This window comes from Emys orbicularis, chromosome 10, assembly GCF_028017835.1.
Source record: "Emys orbicularis isolate rEmyOrb1 chromosome 10, rEmyOrb1.hap1, whole genome shotgun sequence".
NCBI lineage: Eukaryota > Metazoa > Chordata > Testudines > Emydidae > Emys > Emys orbicularis.
In genome coordinates this window covers 54216052-54236056 of record NC_088692.1, presented here as the reverse complement: position 1 = coordinate 54236056, position 20005 = coordinate 54216052, and the positions used below count along the sequence as shown (strand labels likewise).

The following is a 20005-nucleotide window of genomic DNA, read 5'->3' as shown; positions in this document are numbered from 1 at the left end:
TGACGGGGGAGGAGTGGAATGCAGCAGGTACAGACTGGAGCCAGGAGGTTGATAAGAGTGTGTTGGCAGTGTCTGGGGGGCGCATGGGAAAGTTTTGCGACAGTGGCTGCAGGGGAGGGCGGGTGTGGAGCTGCTTCATTTGCAGTGCTAGTATCGCCTGGAGCATGTCCGCTTGGCGCTCCATAACCTTTAAGAGCCGCTCCATGGCTTCATTCTGGAGTACCGCGTTCTCCTTTTGGTCCCTCTCTTTGCTGTCCCTCCACTCCTTCAATTCCTGTTTTTTGGCCGCGGAGTACATCATAACGTCACGCAGAAAGTCCTCCTTAGTTCTTTGTGGCCGCTTTCTAATTCTGCGCAGCTGTTCAGCTGACGATAACGAAGAGGAAGGCTGGGCTCCCAAGGTCATCTCTGTAAGTTTAAATGTAACATTTTACAGAAGCAGTATTGTTTGCAACACACAGAACACTGATTCAGTGATTAAAAACACAGCTGTCACTAACTGGCTGACCCCAGGCAAGCACACATGAGCCACAAGATCCCCAAAATGGTGAGCAGGGGCAGGGTAAATCAGTGTTCCCGGACCCTATTGTACACTGGGCACGTGGCTCTTGGGGAGAGTCAGCACTGTAGGGGGGGCCTGATAATCATTCCTGTCCCCACATTTTCCACAAGCTGTGTTCATTATGGAAGATAGCTCGCTGCTGAGGGTTAGCAGGGAATCAATGGCGGGTCTTCTCCAAGACTGCAGCTTCCACCCTGGCCCTTATGCAGCTCGCCTGTGTGCAGCAATGGTTCCCCCCCGCCCCCTACTGACAGCAGAGTGGCGTGGGAAAGTTACCATTAATGGGGCAAGAAACAAAGCAGCTCAGCCAAAGACCCTGTGGCAGCGGATTGCCCAGTGTCTCCATGAGAGTTTCCTGGAGATCTCTGAGGGAGTCAATCAACAGCCTGTTTCGCCGCTCAGACGAGGCATGTGGTGGTATGCGCGTCATACAGACACAAACCTGCTTTCTGCAACCCTTCTGTCCCCAACAACTCGCTTCAGCCATTCCCAAAATCAAATCCACTTACCAGGGGCCTCCTCTCCTGTTTGTGCTTTGCCATCTCCAACAGCTGTGACTGGCTAGCCTCCTCCGGGGTAGAAAAGAGCTCCTGGCTGCATGAATCTCTGACCTCTGAGTCGTCCTCTGCTTCTGGGTCGCCCTCCCCATCCTCGTCCAAGATTTCCTCCTCCTGGCTCGATCCACTCTCGACTGGCATGTGAGCCACCGAAGTATCCACAGTGGCCTTCGCAGTGGAGGTGGGGTCACCACCAAGTATCGCATCCAGCTTTTTGTAGAACCAGTAGCTCGTGGGCGCAGCACCAGAGTGGTGGTTTGCCTCCTGTGCCTTGGGTAGGCGTTCCGCAGCTCCTTCGCTTTGACCCTGCACTGCAGTGTGTCCTGGTCATGGCCCCTTTCTATCACGCATCATGAAATCTGTCCTTAGGTATCATAATTCCTATGGCTGGAGGGTAGCTGGGACTGGACAGCCTCCTCTCCCCAAATGCTGATGAGGTCCAACAGCTCAGCATCGATCCCAGCAGGGGATTGCCTGGTGCGTGGAGCAAGCATAGTCACCTGGAAAGATGCACTGAGACCACTGCACACATCACCAAGCAAACAGGAAGGGGACTTTCAAAATTCCAAAGGAATTTACGGGGTGGGGATGACAGTTGCTCACGTGAGGGCAGGGCAGTAGTTCAAACCGATGACCAGAGAGGCAAGAACAGGGATTGTGGGACACCTCCTGGAGGCCAATCGCAGCACTGTAGTTGATCAGGGTGTCAACACTGGCACAGCAGTGCTGTGCCCACAGCGCAGAAAGCTGTACGCCTCTCATCGAGGTGGTTTTTTTACAGTGCTGCAACTGCGCAGTTTCTGCACACTAAGTGGCTTGGCAGTGTGTACACCTCGGGAGTTACAACGCAGAAAGCTGCTTTACTGCGCAGAAACTTGCCAGTGTAGATAAGGCCTTAGGCAGCAGTGAAGCATACCATATTAGGCTTCTCCAGAGTGATGAAGACTGCAAGGCTAATATTCCCTTTATACAGCAAGTGATGTTCCTTTCTTTGTGACAAGAGAAATCATTCCCTTGTTTTTTGAGATCTCCCACAGTAGTCTGTATTATACTCTGGATTCAAGGTCCAATATGGGAAGACTGAGTTGCTGCCCCTTTGTTATTTCCCTAGGGAGGAATTCATCCTGTACATCCCCTGCACAAAGCCTGAGACAATGGACATGGAGTTTAGGATCCACCCTGCAAACCAATGAGCAGGGAAGCTGCATTCATTCTTTGTGGATGTTATTCTAGTCCCTGAATTAGAATAGTGGCAGCATTCCCTTGCATGACCCACACACAGGGATCTTTGGCCATTAGGTCCATTTAACTGTGGACTCACTGGTCAATGCCTCTGCCCCTTCCCCAGCTCTACTGCATGCACGTGGAGAGGAGTCTCCATGCTTGATCACTCCTGTGCTATGCATCCTGTGTATATTAAAACCTCTGAAGTTCTCTTGCATTGGGGTCACTTTTCAGCTCCTCTATCCAAAAGAAAAATCTCACCTCTAAAGAACTGCAAGACTGCTGGCACGTATTTTAAAAGGTTAGTAAAGGCCTGCTTTTATTATTATTTCAGTGAATTCACAGCAATTCTAGAAAGGTATTCGCTTGCCACTACTCCTCTGGAGCTTAATGAAATGGAGAGGGTTTCCTGTCTCAGTGATAGGGCAGATTGATTTAATCAAAATGGTGACTGCAATGGTTTTGATACCCTTTACAACTGTCTCTTGATTATCGAGAGTATTTCTATAAAATAATTTTGCTTCTTCTAATTGTATTTAGTTAAGGGGGAAAATGAGCATTCAGCAAGTTTCCATTACATCAGCTGATGAAACAAGTCTATTTGTGAAAAGGGACTTTTAGTGGAGCAACTGAGTCTGCTCCATAGAGGGCCCAACATGGATTTGGAGGGATAAAGAAATGAGAAGTGCAGGAGGACTAGTCAGTAACAGCCAAGGGAAGGCTGCAGGTGAGTGATGTGTGAGAGCTATAGGAGCAAAGTCACAGCTCGTGGAGTTAGGCCACAGGTCTGTATTTCAGGGATTAAAATGCTGGCAAAAGTGGAAATATGTGCAGATAGTTTTATGACAGGGTATGAGCTGGAAAAGTACTGTCGATCTACTCCCTTGCAGTTAAAGTGTGACTACTGATTGAGCTGGAAAAGTACTGTCGATCTACTCCCTTGCAGTTAAAGTGTGACTACTGATTGGGCTGACCAATATACATCTGAGTTAAATCAGGGCACTAATATTAGCCCTGAGCTAACTATAGTCTTCAGATACTCAGGAGAATAAGCATAAGTAAAAACAGGATACCTGGGATGTCTAGCAAACCAAGTATATGTGAAACGTGCATTCGTGTAAAAACGTTTCCTGTGTTATGCTGGAACAAGAACCCGATTTATTCTTATCTTAATCTCCAGTATAATTCCCAGCGTTTTTTTTTTTTTATTAAATACAACTGTAAAATGTTACAGGAACATTCTGTGGCAGATGAAGTACCAATGTTTTAAGGTTGCCTACAAATGTATTTTAAAGTAATAACTGTGAAATTACTGTTAGTGCTGAATTGTACAAACATCTACAATCTTGTCTATGCCAGACAGGGTTTGCTGGTATAGCTTGCTATACCGGCAAACCATCCTAACAGAGATGCGGTTTATATCAGAAAAAGGGCTCTCTTGCTTATATCAGTTCCCTGAATTAAATAACTTCTTTTCTGGTTTAATTATGTCTACGCTAGGGCTTTTTCTGGCATAGCTATGTCAGCTAGGGAGGGGATTTTTTGCCCTACACTCCTAACTGACATAAGTATGCTGGCAAAACTTAATTATAGTCCAGACCTAAGGTAACCATAGCTGTAAACCACTGGCATTTTTGGCTTTTTTTTTTTTTTTTAATTAACTTAAATAACAAACAAACTTGAACCTGAGCTTGCTCCTGAACTTGGCTGTTTCTAAGATTGTCCTCTTCAGATTCCTCTGTCCCTGTGCCTTTAGTGCTCCTGGGTTGGAGCTAACTTTCTTAGTGTGGAAACCAAATTGACTCAGTAGAATAGCTCTGCTCTCCCCATTCCCAGCACAGCCATATGGAGGGAGTCAGAAATTGTCCCTGTATGTGGTAATTCTATGGTACATTTTATTTTTACAGTTGAAGGATAAAATTCTCAAAAGTGCCTAAGTTGACTTTCAGTGGGACAGAGTATCCTATATAATGAGATGCTTTTGAAAATTTTAGCCCGTGTTCTGATTTCTGAGCACTGCAGCTGACGGGCTTCTACCTCTACTTTTTTGCAAACTGGCAATGTAAAGTGAGTTGTACCTTAATGTGTTATACTCTCTGATTCTGGATATGCTTTTAGTTAGGATAGGAAACTGTGGGTCACAATGAGCTTTTGTAAAGTGAGTACAGCTGACAAAGCTGAAAAAGGTATTCCAGAGAACTACAAATTAGAAAATAAAATATTAAGAGCAAAAAGGTCGATTAATTTTGCTGAATAATCATGCATATCTAATGTATAATTCATTACATAATTTTAAATTCAAATAATTAGTATATGATTACCTGAAAATAAATTTCTACTTGATTGACTAGCTTCAGTACTCTGAAGCACTTTTACCTGCAAAGGAAGTAGAATGTTCCAATTACAAGAATTCCTAGAACAACCACCGAAGCCAAGAAAGCTGCAAACGGTTCACTTTTAATTTGGGTCTTGAGACTAGGTAGCAAAACTTCTTCACAACGGGCTCCTGTATAGTTCTCAATACACCTGTGAAACCAAGTTTTATATAAATTAGATTTTTTGGCAGGAGGGGGAGTCATTTTCTGACTCAGTACAATTAATTTATATTCATTTCTATAGTGCATATTCATATAAATCCCATTTATAGAATGATGGGAATTTCTGACATTATCCCCTTTGATTTTTGTAACATGACTGCAATGGGATAAAGAAGCATCATTCTCCCCTAAAGTACACTTAAATTATCTCTTTACTATATATGCATTGTAAATCCAGTAGCTACATTATGCTCTCCTGCAGACAAACCTGTGGAAGGGGCAGATTTACTTGGGGAAAAAAACAGGAAGTTGCAGTTTGTTCAGTTCCCAGCACGTCATCTCAGAAGCGGGCATGAAGTTTTCCTTGTCACATAAGGAGAAGAGAGTGTGGCCTTCCGAATGTACAGAACTAAAATCAGTGGAGAGGAATCATGCTGCCTGCACCTTTTGTAGATTTATCTTTTTCTCTCTTCCAAGAGCTGCTACTGTTATGACAGATCAAGGAAATGGGCATTCATTGCGACATTTGACAAATTGCAATGATAGTTACATTTGTAGTATATGCAGTGAAATAAAAGGCATACCAAAACACATTACATGTTTTTAAAAAGCAGTTGCACTCACTGAGGGACCTAGTTAAAAGGCTTCACTGCTACTCCTACCTTGTGACAGGCTTCTCAAAAACTTTTCCAAAACGAAGGAGAGGCAACTTCTTTGGAGATCACTGTAGCTTCTGACACAATGTAACAAAATTCCTGCTGTTTAAGTATACATTAGTGTCAGGAATCAGTGCCTGCACCAGATCTAGCCTGGAAGCCGGGCATTCAGCAGAGCCAGGCTCTGGCAACCTAACGATCCCAACTGGTATGTAGTAGGCTGCTTGATTGACTGAAAGAGTAATCAGACCTGCAGCAGCTCCAGTTCAGTGGCTGATCAAAGCATTTGCCCACAGCTGTGATAGCTGCTCTTGCCTTGCCTCACTCCAAGGTCACTGGGTTCTGTCTCTCTGCTCCAATTCCTGACTCTGTCTCTGACCCTGGGCCTGGCCTCTGACTCCAGCTCTGATGCTTGTCTCAGTTTCCTCTCTATTGATTCCTGCTCTAACCACTGTGCATGACTCCTGCTTAAATCACTGGGCACAACCACCCATGTCCTGGTCACCAGCAATTACAAGTAGTGCTAAAATATGTGCTAAAGGGGCACACCTCACTGAGCCATATGCACACAGCCAGGTAAGCCAAGCACCCCTGTACACATTCGATTTTCCAAACTGCCAATCATTTTACCAAACTACAAACAGAAGGGTGACTCCCATGAATTTTGTATCTATCATGAGGTCTCCTAATTTCTCTTCATGACATCCTGAGATGGACTATGTTACTTCAAGTTTTACAGTAATGAAGAATAGAGGACGTATTTACAAGCATTTGCAGGAGCTCCTACAACTAACTCAATAGGCTCGCCTTGAAGATCTGTCCAATGTCTGTCCTGGCTGTTTGGGTGCAATGCTGAGTTCTGGATTTTTAGCCTCCGTAAGTAGAACACAGATTTGTGATTTTTGGCATGGTGCTTTGCGACTAATAGCTCAAGAAATTCCGTCATCCCCAGTAAATGCTGTACAAAGGGCCAAATTGTGGCTTCACTGCACAAAGAGGCTGCACGTTGGCAGTAACACTTGGGTTTTAGGAGGGGTTTTCCAGAAGCAGACATAGGGCCTGATCATCCACTGCCTTGTACTTTATGTAGTCATTTACCCCTGTGAAAAGGTACCCTCCCCATTTCAGAGAGATGTAAATGGCTACACAAGATCAAAGGTAACAGATAATCGGGTTTCTATCTCCAGGATTATTTGGGGAGGCACAATGTAACCCAAAATTTATTGTTCTGTGGTACAGGTGTATACGTCATTAAGTCTATAGAGTCTCAGGCCAAAAACCAGTGATCTGAACACTTCTCCCAAGACACAAACCATCTACCTACTAATCCAAGATGACAAAATATACTCCACATGTATGAACTAATGCACCACAAAGGATCTTTTTTTTAAAGTGTTTTAAAAAAGCACTGAGGAAAATGAAGAAAGGTCTGAAAAGCAGACTGTCATTTTTTCTCATTTAATTTTAAAAGTTCACATTTTTTTCTTTCAGATTTTGTACTCAAAATATCACAGTTTTCAGACCAAAGCAAATTTTTACTACATCTAACACTTGAGTTAGAGCAGCATGAACCTGTATAGCTATAGTTAATACTATCATGCTTAAATCAGACATAGAATTCATGCTACTGTATCAGTGAATTGGCCTGAGTTTGACCTCTGTTTTAGGTGAGTGATATGATTCATATGCCATCTACAATTATGGTTATTTGCATGTGATCAACATCGTTGTTTATTTAAATGGAGATAGGCTTCTAGCGAAAAATACTGATTTTATATATACTGTTTAAAAATTGTGAATGCATCACTGAAGAATTACTAACCAAAACCATCACTTTGGAAAATTCAAATTAGACTTGGCAGATCACCTTTTACATGTTCCTGTTCGCTATCATTCGAATCAGGATTTATTACACTTAATATACTGACTCTTCATGATTTTCTTGGCTATGACGACAGTGCAGTGCAAAAAAAGACTGGGCCAAATTCTGCTCTTAATGATACCATTGTCAATCTGGGTAATTCAAATGAAGTTATGTTATATTTACACCAGTGTAACTGAAAGAAGAACTTGGCTTGCTTTTTATACAACTGTGGTTCAGGTTTCAGTTTTGCTAGGTTATAGCCAAACTTATGGGCCAAATTATGTAAATATGTTGTATAGCTACAAAATGGTTGCATATTAATGTTGCAAAGGCTGAGTTTGCATCTCTTTTCTGGCAGACTCTGGCCCTATATACAGCTTCACTTGTCATATTGTCTCTGATTAGAACAGAAATAATCTGGGGGGGAAGTGCACAGGTGGAATTATGAAGTCAAGAAGCACATGTGCAGAAACGTATAGATCACAGTTCTTGACCCTTAGGCCCCATCTCAGAATGTTCCTTGTTGCTCCTGTCAGTGAGTTCTGCAGGGAGACAGATTCAAGGCAGAAAATTTCACTTCTCCCTCCCCCACTGCCCTGTTGTACACAGGTTTCCTGGCAGGCACATGTGTGCAATCCCCTGCTAGTATTTGACCCATAAGCTTATGTTACTGTGCAAAGGTCTGCATACAACATTTCATAACTGTTAACTGGATTTAGAACTAAATTACCCATTAACTTAACGTTCAGTTGGTACTGGTGATATTATAACCAGTCCAACTTAATGGTCTGTTCATAATTCATACCATGTAAAAGTCAAAGAAATATATAGGCTACAAAACTTATTTACAGACATTTCTTATCTAAAGTTCTTTTAAAGACTGGCTGACTGCACCATAGAAAACTGCATTTTATTTAGTAACCACACTGTTTATATATCAGCTAATTTCTGTATCTTCTTTCCTCGTTTTTCATTACTAGGGACTTTTGAAGGAAAACAGGATCTTTGTAGTTTAGGAGTACATCTGTTCCTGCTTCTTACTCCTGACTTTGAAGTTACAATCCTTTGTGACATTACAATACATTGCTATAGCTGCTATTGTAATGACGCAAAGGATTATTGGCTGAATTCTGTAAGGTGCCAAGTGTCATTGGCTGATGAGGGTGTTCAGTGCCTTACGTGACTGGGCTCATAATCATATATCTCTACAACAATATACTGTAACATCACAAGGACTGAGACTTCATCAAGAAAAAGAATTTGGAGTTGACTGTCCAACAGAGGACAATTCTAGAATATCTAATCAATTGCACAAAGAAATCTTCCTGATTTCTCAATTCCTCTGGCACACAGAGATCATATTCTCAATTTGTTGTCCAAATGTTTTATCTCATTTTCAGTCATCAAATATCACAGCTATATAATAATGACTAAATGAACACTATTTTCTTTAAGTCCATTGCTTGAGACCTGATCTTCTCAAATTTACTATCCATGCAGAAACTTGATTCCTTAGAGCTATCTAGACCCTGCTTAATCAACTGATTGCTGTAAGCTAACATTTCAGAAATTCTCTGTAGATTTTCATATAAAATGCAAGTTATTTGCATAGTGTCCTTCATAAAAGGTATCACAAAATGTTTCATTCTGAGAAATACAATAGAAATATAGCTTTAAAGAACAGTTTGTCTCATTCAAATAGAAATGGGAAATGACACAGAGCTGCAGAGAAAAACAGGCACAGAAAAACAATGTATATGCATTTTTCCTGCATTTAACTATTATTGAAGACTAGTGACAGGAAGAATGGAAGCATGCAGTGTTAGGGAAGGGAAAGAGGAATAGGTTGCAGCATCAGTCTAAACCATAAAGAAGAGTTTTAAGGCAAGAGCATAAGAGGAAGTAAGTGAGTGACTTAGGCCTGGTCTACACTAGGAGGTTATGTCGAATTTAGCAGCGTTAAATCGAATTAACCCTGCACCCGTCCACACAACGAAGCTATTTAGTTCGACATAGAGGTCTCTTTAATTCGATTTCTGTACTCCTCCCCGACGAGGGGAGTAGCGCTAAATTCGACATGGCCATGTCGAATTAGGGTAGGTGTGGATGGAATTCGACGCTAATAGCTCCGGGAGCTATCCCACAGTGCACCAATCTGTTGACACTCTGGACAGCAGTCCGAGCTCGGATGCTCTGACCAGCCACACAGGAAAAGCCCCGGGAAAATTTGAATTCCTTTTCCTGTCTGGCCAGTTTGAATCTCATTTCCTGTTTGGACATCGTGGCGAGCTCAGCAGCACTGGCAACAATGCAGAGCTCTCCAGCAGAGGTGACCATGCAATCTCAGAATAGAAAGAGGGCCCCAGCATGGACTGATCGGGAAGTCTTGGATCTGATCGCTGTGTGGGGCGATGAGTCCGTGCTTTCGGAGCTGCGCTCCAAGAAACGGAATGCGAAGAGCTACGAGAAGATCTCAAAAGCCATGACGGAGAGAGGATACAGCCGGGATTCAACGCAGTGCCACGTGAAAATCAAGGAACTGAGACAAGCGTACCAGAAGACCAAAGAGTCAAATGGGTGCTCCGGATCCCAGCCCCAGACATGCCGTTTCTACGAGGCACTGCATTCAATTCTAGGTGCGGCCGCCACCACTACCCCACCACTGACTGTGGACTCTGAGGATGGGATATTGTCGACGGCTGCTTCCTCGGAGATGTTAGCGGATGGGGAAGATGAGGAAGGAGATGAGGAGGACGAGGCAGTCGACAGCGCTTACAACGCTGATTTCCCCGACAGCCAGGATCTCTTCATCACCCTGACGGAGATCCCCTACCAACCCTCCCCAGGCGTTAACCCGGACCCTGAATCAGGGGAAGGATCAGTCGGTAAGTGTTTTAAACATGTAAACATTTATTTTGAACAGAACAGGAATATTAACAATGGGTTTTTCATGATTAGTTTGCCCTAGGCGCTTAACGTTTTAGTCCTTGGCAGTGCAACTACTGCAAAAGAATCTAACAATGTCCGGTTTATCATGATTAGTTTGCCCTAGGCGCTCTACTTTTTAGTCCTTGCCAGTGCAGCTACTGGAAAATAAGGTCTATATGTCCGGGGATAGAGCTGAAATCCTCATGGGACATCTCCACGAAGCTCTCCTGGAGGTAATTGGAAAGCCTTTGCATGAGGTTCCTGGGGAGAGCGGCCTTATTGCGTCCTCCGTGGTAGGAAACTTTTCCGCGCCAGGCTATCATCAAGTGCTCTGGGATCATTGCCTCGCAGAGCATGGCGGCATACGGCCCTGGTTTTTGCTGGCTTTCACACAGCATGCGGTCTTTCTCTGTGTCAGAAATCCACATCAGAGTGATGTCGCTCATGGTGACCTGCTTTGAATTAGGGGAATGTTAGTATTGGGACTGCTTGCCTGTTCCTTTACATAACTGTAACCGGCGGTTTACAGCCACGCGGTGGAGGCGGGAGAGGGGCAGCATACAGGGATCTTTCCCGGGGACAGCCACGAGGGGGTGGGACAGGGGCAGAGTTCATGCTTGCCAGATTGCCGGCAGCAGGAACTGGCAACACTAGGAGCATTGCTTTGAACGTGAAAGGAGGGCACTGCTATAAATTAAGTTTTAAGCAGCCAAAAGTCTACGGCTTACCATGTCAGCCTGCTACCCGAATTCCGCTGTCCTGCCCCGCTTGTCTGATCTCCACTGCAAGATCCCAGGCAGTGAATGCGAAGGCCGAAAATTCGACCTTGTCCTGAGTGCGCATGTGATAGGTGCTGTGCATGGTCTTCTTCACAGAGAAAGACTATGTTCATTGTTCACAAAAATGTATCTTTGTGAGGAATTCACTCCCTTTTTCCCATCCCACAGCTGCGAATGTCTCCCGACCTACCCCGGCATCCCCCTCCCAGAGGCTGGCGCAGATTAGGCGGAGAAAGAAAAGGACACGGGACGACATGTTCTCAGAACTTATGGTCTGTTCCCGAGCCGAGGCGGCACAGCAGACCCAGTGGAGGGAGAACATGTCGCAATACCAGCGATCACACAGCGAACGGGAGGACAGGTGGCGGCAGGAAGACCAGCAGGCGACTCAAACGCTGCTTGCACTAATGAGGGAGCAAACGGACATGCTCCGGCGCCTTGTGGATGTTCTGCAGGACCGGAGGCAGGAGGACAGAGCCCCGCTGCAGTCTATCTCTAACCACCCTCCCCCGCCACAAAGTCCCATCCCCCCCTCACCCAAAGTCCCAAGAAGGAGGGGCGGCAGGGGCCGTGAAAACTGTCACTCCACCCCTGCAGATTGCTCAAGTACCAGAAGGCTCTCATTCCCAAAAATTTGATAAGTCCTTTCCTTCCCGCCTCACCCAAGCCCCCGTCCCAGTTTCATCCCCTAACTCTGTAGTTGCTAATAAAAAAAACGTTTCTGTTAATTACTGTTTCCATCATGTTCTTTTAGAGGAGAATGTGTTTGAAGGGGGGGAAGGGGGTTGGTAATTGGAGAGGACGGTCACCTTTACCAGGGTACAGACACGGGGGCAGGTTCAGCAGAAGGTCACACACACATTGCAGTCACTAGGCACCCTGGTCAGTCTGGGAGGTGGTTTTCATGTTCTGGGGGGGGGGCGGGGGCTATGTGAGTTTGTGGCGGGGGAGGGCGGTTAGAGATCTTATGCAGCGGTCCTTAGCCTGGATCACAGAGCCACGCAGCAGGGGATCTGTAACCGTCCTCCCCCGCCACAAAGTCACATAGCCCCCACACACAGAGTCCCGAAAAGGAGGGGTGGCAGGCTCCATTGAAACAACCAGTCCACCACTGCGGACCGCTCTAGGAGCAGGAGCCTGTCATTCCTCGAGTTTAGAAGCGTCCTTTCCATCACTACACCAGCTCCCCACCACAGTCTGCGTCCCAGTTTCAACACTTTACCACGAAATCCGTAATAAAACGGTGTCAATTAACAAAGTTCCATTTATTTTATTTTTAAACGTGTGTTGGAAGGGGGGTGAACGGGGTGAACGGGGTATGTAACTGCAGAGGATAGTCAACATTAAGTGGGTAAAGAAACGGTGGCAGGTTCAGCTTCTCTTTAAACAAAGTTAATAGTCACAGGTTACCCTGCTCACTGAGGAACCTAGCTTTCAAAGCCTCCCGGATGCACAGCGCATCCCGCTGGGCTCTTCTAATCGCACGGCTGTCTGGCTGGGCGTAATCAGCAGCCAGGCTATTTGCCTCAACCTCCCACCCTGCCATAAAGGTCTCCCCCTTGCTCTCACAGAGATTGTGGAGCACACAGCAAGCTGCAATAACAATGGGGATATTGGTTTCGCTGAGATCAGAGCGAGTCAGTAAGCTTCTCCATCTCCCCTTGAGACGTCCAAAAGCACACTCCACCACCATTCTGCACTTGCTCAGACGGTAGTTGAAGAGTTCTTTTTCAGTGTCCAGGGCACCTGTATAGGGCTTCATGAGCCAAGGCATTAGCAGGTAGGCTGGGTCCCCGAGGATCACTATAGGCATCTCCACATCCCCGACAGTTATTTTGTGGTCCGGGAAGTAAATACCTTCCTGCAGCCGTCTAAACAGACCAGAGTTCCTGAAAACACAAGCGTCATGAACCTTGCCCGGCCATCCGACGTTGATGTTTGTAAAACGTCACCTATGATCCACCAGTGCTTGCAGCACCATTGAAAAGTAGCCCTTTCTGTTAATGTACTGGCTGGCCTGGTGGTCCGGTCCCAGGATAGGGATGTGAGTTCCATCTATAGCCCCACCCCAGTTTGGGAATCCCATCGCGGCGAAGCCATCTATGATGACCTGCACGTTTCCAAGGGTCACTACCTTTGACAGCAGTAGCTCAACGATTGCGTTGGCTACTTGCATCACAGCAACCCCCACGGTAGATTTGCCCACGCCAAAGTGGTTCGCGACTGACCAGTAGCTGTCTGGCGTTGCAAGCTTCCAGAGGGCTATGGCCACTCGCTTCTGGACAGTCAGGGCTGCTCGCATCCGGGTGTCCTTGCGCTTCAGGGCAGGGGACAGCAACTCACAAAGTTCCAGGAAAGTTCCCTTACGCATCCTAAAGTTTTGCAGCCACTGTGATTCATCCCAGACCTGCAGCACTATGCGGTCCCACCAGTCCGTGCTTGTTTCCCGGGCCCAGAATCGCCGTTCCACAGCATCAACATGACCCATTGCCACCATGATGTTCACGGCGCGGGGTCCCGTGCTTTGTGAGAGGTCTGTGCCCCTCTCAGACTTAATGTCCTCACCGCGCTGCCATAGCCTCCTCGCCCGATTTCTCAGCATCCGACTCTGAAAAAGGTGGATGATAAGGTGCGAGGTGTTGACAACGGCCATAACTGCAGCGATGGTCGCAGCGGGCTCCATGCTCGCAGTGCTGTGGCGTCCGCGCTGTCACTCACCAGAAAAGCCCGCGAAGTGGTTGCCCGCCGGCGTTTTCAGGGAGGGAGGGCGGGCGTGACGGTTGAATGACGACAGTTACCCAAAACCACCCTCGACACATTTTTTGCCCCAGCAGGCATTGGGGGCTCGACCCAGAATTCCAATGGGCAACGGGGACTGTGGGAACTGTGGGATAGCTGCCCACAGTGCACCGCTTCCAATGTTGACGCTTGCCCCATTAGTGTGGACTCACAAAGTCGAATTACTGTCCTTCGTGTGGATACACACGTTTGACTTTGTAATATCGGTTCCACAAATTCGATTTAAGTAAAATCGAACTACTCTCGTAGTGTAGACATACCCATAGAGAGGGAAACAAAATGGGTCAGGAGAAGTGAGAGAGACACTGTCATTGTGAAAAGCCACCGAGAAGGATCTGGGGGAAAAGCGAAGGTTAGAAAAGTAGAATCATCAGAGTAGACAGATTGGGTGGGATGAGGTGAGTAGTCAAAGAATATTTTAAAAACAGGAGGAAAACTTACAATGTGATTGTCAAGGCTGATTCCCCACTCTGTCACTCCGAGTACAGGAAGTGGAGGGTCCACAAGGATTTTAAAAATTAATACTTGCCACTCCAGGCTTGTATTAAACTCCCAAGGTTACAGCTTTTCTCTGACCTTGGCTTGGTAAATGCCGCCACCACCCAAATGCAAAAAAAAAAACCATTTGAACCCAGGAAGGAGCACTTGGGAATTCCTCCCTGTGGGCTACCCTCAAGCCCTTTCACTCCCCATCCCGGGAAGAGCTGAGAAAGAAAACAAAGGAAATTAGCTGTGGCTATCAGCTAATCAAACAACATGCACAAACCTCTTAGGACGCCAAAAATCCAATCCTGTTATTTAAAAAGGTCAATTTTATTAAAAACAAAAAGGAAAAAAATACATCTGGAACTTAGGCTTTTTGCTAAATCTTAAAAGAAACAATTACAAAAATTAAGCACCCAAAATAGCTTTCTTGGAGGTTCAGCTTAAAGGTTACAAGCAAACAAAAGCATCGGGGTTAGCACAGAAGAGAGCCACAAGCCAAAATAAGAAATAAACCTGATAACTCTAACTAAACATTCCCTATCCCAATTATTTCTTCCAGGTATGGAAGATACTTCTTCATACCTGGTTCAAACCTTACACAGCATTTCTGCTTATAGCATTGCTGCTCCGTGTTTCTGCGGCCCAGAGAACAACAGACAAAGGGAAAGTTTCCCATTTTTAAAAAGTTCTAGTCTTCCCATTGGCTCTTTTGGTCAGGTGCCCATTCCTTTTCTTTTACCTGTGGGCTTGTTAATCCTTTACAGGTAAAGCAAGCAGAGAACAGCTACCAAGAGGGATTTTACAGCTAACTGGCTGGCTGGGTGTCCATAAAAGGGAGCCCCCTCACCCTTCATTTATCACAGTGATGGATAGAAAGATAGCAGAAGTCACTGAGAATGTGGAGGCACATTTTTATTAACTAAAAAACAGAAATTGTAGAAGTGGTGCCTTTAACATGAAGACCCAAGAAGCAAATAGCCAGAGAATCTAGACCTGTGAATTTCTCCCTTGAATGTCTGCATTCAGAGCTGCCATACCAGCTGGGAGGGAAGGTGGCATCTCTTAAGGAGTTTTCAGCTGTTCTACCCACTGTTGAAGTAGCATGTTTGTAGAATCAGGTGGGGCTGATCTGGGGTCATACAGCTTCCCCCTACTGCTCCTGTAGACTAACCTAGTTCCCCTTCCCCCAAAAGGCCCACAGTTGGAAAATATTGCCCTATAGCCTAAATATTCCTTGTAAAAATTTAAAGCATCATTTAAAGTGAACTATAAACTAGTGAAGCACTTTATAGAAACAGGAATGACTAATGTCAAGGTATTGGTTTATCTATTGTTTACATTTGTATCTTTTACAAACAAAATTATGAATACAGTGATCCTGCCAATGGGCTTAGAACATTGTACAATCTTTTAGTCATTTATAAAAATGACTAAAACATTCTATTAAAAACCATCTTTGTTAAAAACTAAACATCTGTAGGATCTGGTACACCAGAAAGGGGAAGAAGTGTAACCAATATCAGGACAACAGTTCTTCTAAGGCACTCTAAGAAAGGGAAACATTTTTACTATATACGTTTTTAAAAGTCAGAGAGACAGACTGAGCGGATTTCAAGGCTGAGTTCCTCACTCTAAGAACCTGATTATCCTCTTATCCCAGTATAACTCCAATGATATCAATAGGGTTTCTCATTGACATCAAGAAAATCCAGGCCCCTGCTTCTGAAAGGCATGTGTATGAGCACAGACTCCCATCATGATGAAACTGTAACAGGAGGTCTCAAAGGTAGCCAAGCACCATATTATTAAGGGCTTTAAAAATCAACTGTACCAGTTTATAATCAATCTGCCACTTTATAGGCAGTCAATGTAAGAACAAGATTAAGCATGATGTGTTTGCAGTTGCTCAGTTCAGTGGATAAATGCTGCTGTGTTGTGAAAAAGTGTCTGCAAGAGACAGAAGCCCTGCAGTAAGCCCTACTAAGAGGGAATTATACTAATTAAGGCTTGTGGTCACAAGGACAAGTGTTGCTGTTGCAATAGGTTACTTGCATGCTGTTGCAACACATGTTATCTGTTGGCTTTAAACAATCCTACTATGTAGAATTCTAATATGAATTTAAAAAGGAAAAATATAGTTTTACTGCATCTGAAGAAAAATTAGATTTCTAATTTAAACAGAAAATGTTAAAAGAAAATAGATTTCAAATGTCTACTAGTAAAGCTGTGAGCTTTAAAACTGTGAAAACAGAATTTCAGATGGTAATCAAGATTTTCACTTGCCTTGTAAAATACATACTTTAAGGGCTAGATCATCTAGCTTGCCAAAGGGTTACAAACAGACTTAAAGGCAGCAGAAAAGAGACAGCTGCATTGGAGGAGGAGCCAGCCACAAGAAATCTGTGTAAGGGGAACATTTAGGTCTCATACACCACAGAATATTGCTCCACGTGGAACTCTCCATGTCAGCATCAAGGAGGAAGGGTGGGAGTGGATCAGATCTGGGAAGATGTGTGGACATGTCCAGTGGGTCTGCAATTATTTATATCCTTTAGTGAATAAGTCACTCACCAAAATGTGCGTTGTGACTCTTCATTGAGCCACAGCAGCTATTGCTGCAATTAGGCTCCAACAGTTTGTACGGTTGTGCAGGTGCTCCAGGACTTGCCCATGGCTTTTGGTGGGATGGGAGAATTCCTTTCTCCAACCATTGTAGGTGCCATGAGCAAATCTCATTTTAATAGGCTTTGCGCAGAGAACCAGGATTTGACCCTAATAAACACACAGGAAACCCCACTGCTTTCCTTCTGATTAGTATTGTTATTAATCAGAGCAAATAATACTATTAGAACTTGTCTCCAATCAGGAAAAGCAGGGGAATTTCTTGGTTAGCAATGGTTTGTATGAAAATACCAAGCTGTAGGCAGAATCAACCTGTGGAAGTTTGCCAGTGGATAGTCTGAAGGCCAAGACTATAACATGTTTCAAAAAAGAACTAGTTAAGTTCATGGAGGATAGGTCCATCAATGGCTATTAGCCAGGATGTGCAGGAATGGTGTCCCTAGCCTCTGTTTGCCAGAAGCTGGGACTGGGCGACGGGATGGATCCCTTGATGATTACCTGTTCTGTTCATTCCCTCTGAAGGATCTGGCATAGGACACTGTTAGAAGACAGGATACAGGGCTAGATGAACCTTTGTCTGACCCAGTATGGCCATTCTCATGTCCTTATATTATCCACCTGCCAATTCAGGCCAAGGGGCTGATATCCTGAATATTGATACAGGCTTTAGTCTCCAATAGCGTCCTAAAAGTTGTAAACTATCTTGACCCAGTGGAAGAGAAACCAGAATATCAAATATAAAAAATATTACCATTTAAGGCCAACACTTGCAAAAGCTTGGGCAGACAAAAACAGCTGTTTAGGGGGCCTTTAGAGTTAAAGCTGTGTGCCCAGAGGTCTTTCAAAGCTGGCATTTGGTTGTGCATAAGTTGTCTGAGGCCATGTCTAAACTATGGACTTTTTGAAAATTAAAATGCCCACTTGTGCTAACAGCAGTGGGAGCCTAAGCAGTGTGAAGCCAAACCAAAGGGACTTTTCCCCTAAAACACCCTAGTGTAAACTATCTTAAGTACTTATATGACTCTCAGTACCATAGTATCTGAGTGTCTCACACTCTTTTTAATATAGCTATCTTCAAAACACCCCTGTGAGGTAGGGGTAGTATTATTATCCCATTTTACAGATGGGGAAACTGAAATGCAGAGAGATTATGCCCCAGATCCAGTAAGGTGCTAAAGAGCTTAAACCCAAGACTCAGGTGCTGAAGTCATAGGTTTAGGCACCTATGTCCCAATTTTGGCTACACAGCTATCCATACAACTCTCACTGACCCCTGTAACTGCCTAAACTCAGTGCCTAAGTTTTCAGGGTAAAAGTTCCCTCAGCACCTAGGTTTCTGCTTCTGAGTATGTGCACTGCTGCCTCTCTCTAGGTGCCTGTCTCCCACCTAAGCCCCAGAACAATTCACAAACCAGTGTGCATGCCCTGAGGCAGCAATTGAGGTGCAGAGGGAACTTTTACACTGAAAACTTTGGCACTGTTGAGTTTAGGCACCTATGGGATTCAGCAGGCATTTTGCGGGTCGCAGAGGAGCCAAAACTGGGATTTAGGCACATAAGGCCCTTTGTGGATCCCACACTAAGTACCTTGCCCAAAGCCACACAGAAAGTCTGTGGCAGAGCAGGGAACTAAACCCAGGTCTCCCAAGTCTGAGCCTAGCACCCTAACCACTGAACTATCCTCCCTCTCAACACCTAAGAACCCAGTGACTTCAGCACTCCACAGAAGCAGGATGGAGTGTAGTCTAGGGTAGAGGTACCCAAACAATATTTTCAGAAGGGCCTGTTCGAGGTGTTCAAAGTAAGTTTTTTGAGCCATGAAGAAAAGCCAGGATGTATAGGTTAGGGTGCTAAAGCAGCAGCCCTTCACTGGCTCTTTGCATGTATGCAGCCTGAAGACAGACATCACACAGAGCAAGGACTCTCTCATACACCCCTTGGAGAGAGATGGACAAACACAGGGATGGAGAAAGAGATACAGAAAGAAACAGGATTTACTGAAGATTTATAGGATTAGTCTAGGAAAGATGGAGGAGAGTTGGGATTAAGTTAGGGACTAGGAGAGGTGAAGGGAGGAAGTAGAAATAGTTGCCACTCACATATTGGAATTTCATGTGGGAGGCACCTTGTGGAGCTGCCGGAGTGAGGGTGAGGCAGAGGGGTAGCTTGAGGAAGAGAAAGCAGTACAGGACCTGACTATGTGAGGACTGTATAAAAAATGAGGTGGCATGAAATGGAGAGGCTTAGAGAAGGTGCTGTAACCTTAATGGATTCTGTGAGCCTTAGAGGGCCTTCCTCAACCTTGCTGAGCCACAAGTTACCCCAAAACCACTCAGCAAAACTGTGATGAGCTGAATGCTGACCTAAAAGAGCCAGACCCCTTCTTATCTGTGTCAAGGTCACTGAACTCAGGTCCTTTCAAAGGACCATTGGGGACACTACTAGCATCAGCCAGTGAGTTGCTTCTGTGTAGAGGACTTCTTAAATCTGTGATCTGCATGATTATAGTCCCACATTAATTTCTTTATGGATGGGCAGAGACAACATCAAGTTATACAGGAATTCTAAGCCATGGATGACTTCTCATCTGTAGTGGCACATGGTGTATATCTCTGTGATGATATCAAGGGGAAACTATGCCATCTGTAGTACTGCCAACACCAGGCATTTGAAAATTATGAGGCTGGGCCCAAAAAAGTAATGAGATTGGCTTACAAACAATGAGATTTTTAAAAAATAATTGTGTTCTTTTTACTTGCTTTCTGTTTTTTGAGCCTTCAGGGTGCACTTGGTTCATGTGTTCAAGCTTTTCTCCACAACCATGAAGTCTAAAAACATACTTTCATAAAAAAAGAAAGCTGCGATTTTCACATACTGTCTAGACTCCAGGAGCTGAGACTTTTTTTTTAAAAAACATCAAATGTTTCAAGAGTTTGCATCACTGAGTATGAAATAGAAAATGTACCTAATTCCATGGATATGATGGCTGTAC

At 44.7% G+C, this 20005-nt stretch overlaps 1 protein-coding gene across 1 annotated transcript in view; it reads right to left on the bottom strand.

Annotated features, from left to right (window-relative positions):
* The window catches only part of NRG4 (neuregulin 4), a 39575-nt gene that overhangs the window by 6897 nt on the left and 12673 nt on the right, over positions 1-20005 (bottom strand). Inside the window, exon 3 of the mRNA XM_065412700.1 lies at positions 4720-4869. Within this exon, the coding sequence (XP_065268772.1) occupies positions 4720-4869 (150 nt within the window). The remainder of the gene's footprint in view (positions 1-4719; positions 4870-20005) is intronic.